Here is a 5,839-nt window from a genome sequence, read left to right as displayed (position 1 = left end):
AAAACCAACAAAAGAGCAATAATATGCAAGTGCTATATTAGTATATTATTATAGTGTTATATTTCAATTTCACAAAGAAATGTGCAGCATTTTGTCCAAGCAGTAACAAAAGGATTTTTCTTTTTCATTTTATTTATAATTTGTCTTAAATCTCATTTTGTAAAAAAAAAAAACGTGAATCGTGAAATCAAAATCGTGAATCAAATCGAATCGTGACTTGAGTGAATCGTTACATCCCTAATACCAAATATAAATCATAAATACCTACTATTAACTATATATTTTAATCAGGTCATTTAAGTCCATTAACTATCACTCTGACGGACTCCCTCACCAGTGCGCTGACTAATGAACTAGGGATTTGATTGAGACGCACCAGAGATTTAGTTTACATTTATTTTAGAGAATAATTTACTTTCTGTTAATTATCTTCTTCTTAAACAGGACAAAGTGTCCACATGCACAGAAAAACTCCTGTTTAAGAAGCTGAGATCCACGTGACATGCGTATATAAAGATGGAGTTTATTAAAGAGGAGAGTGAAGACATGAAGATTGAAGAAACATTCAGAGTCAAACAAGAAGATACTGAGACACAAACAAAGATGGTGTATATTAAAGAGGAGAATGAAGACATGAAGAGTGAAGAAGCGTTCAGAGTCAAACATGAAGATACTGAGGAACAAACAAAGATGGCATTTATTAAAGAGGAGAGTGAAGACATGAAGATTGAAGAAGCATTCAGAGTCAAACAAGAAGATACTGAGACACAAACAAAGATGGTGTTTATTAAAGAGGAGAATGAAGACATGAAGAGTGAAGAAGCGTTCAGAGTCAAACATGAAGATACTGAGGAACAAACAGGTTGGTTTTCATTCTCAAAGCTGAACTCACTCATTTGATCCTTAAAAATGTCCAGCTCTACAGAAATGAATGATATTTATGAAGAATGTCATGAATATGAAGAATAAACAGATTTCTATTGGTATATGTGTCACATAATAATAATGTTTAATTTATATAGCGCCTTTCAAAACCCAATGACGCTTTACATAAAGTTGATAGATAACAAACACAAATACAGTCACATGATCAATCAAATAAAGCAGACAGAGATCATCTTATGTACCAGATAGTTAATACAAGCAAGCATGGAATTGAAAAATGAGGCAGACAGTCAATTAATAAAACATATTGTAAATAAGCGAGTTTAGGTCTGAAGTGAAAAGATAGCACAACGGGTTTGAGGAACTTTGTTCCAGAGCTTAGGAGATGAAATGCTGAAAGCCCTGCCCCCCACACTAGAAAGTCTGAACTTGGGTACTGCAAGCAAATTCCCAGAACTCAATCTTAGAATATGCATAGGGACATAAGGGTGAATTAATTTAGAAAGGTACAAAGGTGCAGAACCATGACAAGCTTTGAAAACTAGGATGAGTATCTTAAAATGAATACGATAGATGACAGGGAGCCAATGTAATTGCGTTAAGACAGGAGAGATGTGGGCTGATTTTTTGGTAAATGTAAGGGCACGAGCAGCTGCATTTTGAATTAGCTGTAAGCGATTAAGGGCTTTGTTAGGTAGGCTATATAACAAGGAGTTACAATAGTCCAGGCATGAAGTTATAAAAGCATGAATAACAGTTTCAGTATCTTAGAAATTTGTCGTAAACGAACTATATAGCGAAGTTGGTAAAAACAGGACTTGACCAGCTGGTTGATATGGGGTTCAAAGCATAGTGCAGAATCAAATAGTACACCAAGATTATGTACAGTAGGGGAAGGATGTACTATAACTCCGTCAATATTAACAGAAAAGTCAAGATGAGAGGAGACAAAGGATTTTGGGCCACTTAACAAAAATGAATACTGAAAAAACAGAGATTCTAATAAGTTTTGAGCCATCCATGCTTTAAGATCATGTAGGCAAGATGTTAAAGAAGTAGGAGGAAACAGTGTTGGGCTGTGCAAAAAAAATTATTTGCATATCCTCAGCATAACTGTGGAAAATTTTAGACAATGGCGCTTGATGACCTGACCCAGAGGAAGCATAGGAAGAACAGAAGTGAACCAAGAACAGATCCTTGAGGCACTCCACGGGAAGAAGTGACCGAACGAGACTTGTGTTTATCAATGCTAATAAACTGTTGCCTGTCTGAGAGATATGAGCTTAGCCACTGCAGGACAGTTCCTGTAATGCCAGCTGCAGACAAACGAGACTGGAGTATAGAATGGCAAACAGTATAAAAAGCTGTGCTCAGGTCCAAGAGTACTAGAAGACTGATGACACCAGTATCAGAGGCAAGGAGAAGGTCGTTCACTACTCTTAGAAGTGCAGTCTCTGTACTGTGGAGAGGACGAAATCCAGACTGACATGGTTCATGCAAATTATATTTGTCCAAATGAGACTGTAGTTGTGTGTCAACCACTTTTACTAAGACCTTAAAATTGCCTAGGACAGTTGTTAAAAATGTGTCATCGTTTTCAAATACCACCGTTTCCACAGTCCACACTACAACGCAAAAACACAGTTTTCAAATTTATCCACTTTGGAGAGTGTTTTCAAAAAGCTCAGTTTTCCTTGACAAAATGTTGTCTCTGTTGTCCATCCAGTGTGGATGGAAGGTTTCAAACAAAAACTAATTTGTGTGGACCAGGCCTAAAAGTTAGAATGGGAAATTACTTTCTGGTGGCAACTTAATACTCATTGGTTTGAACTACCATGATGTTTTGTTCTTTTCTAAAATGTTTGGTTTTTATTTATTTTTAAAGCTGAAATCTTGATTTCATGTGTATATTCCCGAATTACACAAGTACTTTAAGTTTTTCTTAATAAATCATATTTGTTCATTAACAAAAAATAACTAAGGAGGCACCAAAACTTTGGTGAGAATGATTCAAATTTTATTACATTCAGTGTAAATGGCGACTGATAACGGATAATGTATTGTCAGTAGCATGGTCGTGCCAGATGAAGCTTGTGCAGCCTTACTATTGAGACAATAAAGCCCTCCCTACACCTACCCTAAACCTACCCGATACTTTACTTTCAAAGTTTTTATTATTTCCTTATTTTTTATTGAAAGTAAATGCCTTTCCGATGTGATATGATATTTGAAAAGGAAGGAAAATAGTTCGGCAAAAGGCGGATCCGAACCCAGTTCGATCACGTCAAAAGGAGCCCAATACACACTTTACCATCTGAGCAGATATTTGACAAGCGTCTTTTGTAGTGTTGACTTACCCAATCACATGTTACAACAAATTGGCCGTAATAACATTGAGTGTAAATTATAATTTTAATTCAAATTATTAAGTGGATGCCACCTTATTGAGACAATAAAGCCCTCCCTACACCTACCCTAAACCTACCCGATACTTTACTTTCAAAATTTTTGATTATTTCCTTATTTTTTATTGAAAGTAAATGCCTTTCCGATGTGATATGATATTTGAAAAGGGAGGAAAAAAGTTCGGCAAAAGGCGGATCCGAACTCAGTTCGATTGCGTCAAAAGGAGCCCAGTACACACTTTACCATCTGAGCAGATATTTGACAAGTGTCTTTTGTAGTGTTGACTTACCCAATCATGTTACAACAAATTTAACAAATGAATGATTGATTTACTTGTCCAAAGGACAAACACATATGAAGACTTAAAGGAGCAATATGTGATTTTCTTCAGAAACATTTTTTGTTATGCTGGTTGAAAGTCTCTTGTCCCCTTTTCTGTTTGTTGCATTTTATCCCCTAGGAGACATAATAATGGTATATTGAGATCAGTCTATATCTAGATTTCCTAAACTCAGTCATTAGATTATCTAGTTTTTTAAATTAATTGTATAATGGCCAGCTTAAACTCTGTAGGACACCGGCTGACCAGGATCAGGTTTGGACACCCTGGTGTAGGATCTAGCATACATGCATTACACATCTACATGTTTTGATGTTGATTGCTTTATGCCATTAAACTGGGGTTAACTTTTTTTGGCTTGTTTTTTCACCTTAGACCTGATGGCACTGAAAGAGGAGAGGGAAGTACTGAATGAAACTGAAGAGAAAGATCAGTATGAGAATCAAAATGGAAACCTTGACATCCACAGCCTTTTTACCTGCCAACAGTGTGGAAACAGTTTCACTTATAAAGGAAGCCTTAAGACGCACATGAGAGTTCACACTGGAGAGAAGCCTTACACATGCTCTCATTGTGGAAAGAGTTTCAGGTTTCATGGAAACCTTAAAGTCCACATGAGAGTTCACACTGGAGATAAGCCTTACACATGCTATCGGTGTAGAAAAAGTTTCAATCAACAAGGAAGCTTTAAAAGGCACATGAGAATTCACAATAGAGAGAAGCCTAACAGATCTGCTCGGTGTGGAAAGAGTTTCAATCAAAAAGGAAACCTTGACGTCCACTTGAGAATTCACACTATGGAGGGGCTTTTTCCCTGCCAACAGTGTGGAAAGAGTTTCACTCATAAAGGAAGCCTTAACAGGCACATGACAGTTCACACTGGAGAGAAACCTTTCACATGCTATCAGTGTGGAAAGAGTTTCAGTCATCCTGGAAACCTTAAAATCCACATGAATATTCACACTGGAGAGAAATCTTTCACCTGCAAACAGTGTGGAAAAAGTTTTAACAAAAAAGGAAACCTTAATTACCACATTAGAGTTCACACTGGAAAGAAGCCCTTCATCTGCCCTCTGTGTAGAAAATTTTTCAAGCGAAAACGAAACCTTAAAGTTCACATGAAAATTCACACTGAAGAGAAGCTTTACACATGCCCTCGGTGTGGAAAGAGTTTCAGGCAAAAACGATACCTTGAAGCCCACATGAGAAGAATTCACACTGGAGAGAAACTTCAACTGAAAAGGTAATCTTAAGTACCACATGAAGATTTACTCAAGAGGGACCTGTTTGAATGTCATCAGTGTGGAATGAGTTTTACAGACAAGAAAAACCTAGGAATCATTCCGGGACATCGTAGAGAAGCCTGTCATGTGCCATCACTGTGGAAAGACTTCCAGAAACAAAGCAAATCTTGAGTTTCACATAAGCTGGATGATGCATACCATCTTCCGTAGAGCTGCTTTACAGCTGAATCCCATCGTGCAACACTGACATTGGTACCTAACTGATTTCAGTCAACTCTTAACTGGTTCTAATTGAATAACTACATTGCTGTCTTTTGTAGAACTGTCATTTCAAACTGATGAACTTCACAGTTGTTACATACTGTTTAATTACACTCTTGTCTTTTAGACCTGCTTTACAGCAGAGTGAATTTTCCTGTTTGTCTCTGTTAAGTGCTTTGACACAGTCTGCATTATAAAGAGCATTATTGAAATAAAGCTGACTTGACATAAGAGTTCATGAGAGAGGGAATTATTAGAGGTGGGACCAAGTAATTGTTTTGCAAGTCACAAGTAAAGGTCACTGCACACTGAGTCCGAAATTTTTGTATGCGTTTTTTCGTGTTTGTCATCCTAAAAATTCATCGCGCACTGAGTCCGATGCTTAATAATTAATCCATTGCGAAAAAATTCGCAAAACAGTACTAAATGGAGTCTTCAAGCAGTGAGGATGGTTTTGTTGTCCTCGCGCTTCTTAAAAAGAGAAATAGAAAGGAAATATTGGGTCCATCCAATCCTGAGATATATAGAGAGTTCTCCCTCCTTATTAAGGAGCAGCAGGATTATCACGGGTGATTCAAAGTTTACTTCAGGATTTCAGTGGCTCAGTTTAATGCCACCAATTTCTGTGAACTCTGTGTGCAAGGATCTTTATGTGCTTTGTGCTGCGAGACGAAGTGGATGCACTTGACAATTGCCATTCTGG

At 37.2% G+C, this 5,839-nt stretch overlaps 1 protein-coding gene across 2 annotated transcripts in view; it reads left to right on the top strand.

Annotated features, from left to right (window-relative positions):
• Positions 1–5,177, top strand: part of LOC107746776 (gastrula zinc finger protein XlCGF8.2DB-like) — a 19,729-nt gene extending 14,552 nt beyond the window's left edge. Inside the window, exons 2-3 of one of the 2 annotated variants that reach the window (XM_016561067.1) lie at positions 445–773; positions 4,005–5,177. In XM_016561067.1, the coding sequence (XP_016416553.1) occupies positions 517–773; positions 4,005–4,878 (1,131 nt within the window). In that variant the 5' untranslated portion in view covers positions 445–516 and the 3' untranslated portion in view covers positions 4,879–5,177. Of the gene's footprint in view, positions 1–444; positions 863–4,004 lie in introns of both variants that reach the window. The other variant, XM_016561066.1, reaches the window with a different exon arrangement.
• Positions 5,178–5,839: the final 662 nt, after the last annotated feature.

This window comes from Sinocyclocheilus rhinocerous, unplaced genomic scaffold, assembly GCF_001515625.1.
Source record: "Sinocyclocheilus rhinocerous isolate Xijiao unplaced genomic scaffold, SAMN03320098_v1.1 scaffold4304, whole genome shotgun sequence".
Classification (NCBI taxonomy): Eukaryota; Metazoa; Chordata; class Actinopteri; order Cypriniformes; family Cyprinidae; genus Sinocyclocheilus; species Sinocyclocheilus rhinocerous.
Note: the sequence above shows the minus strand (reverse complement) of the source record. Positions and strands in the feature narration are given on the sequence as shown.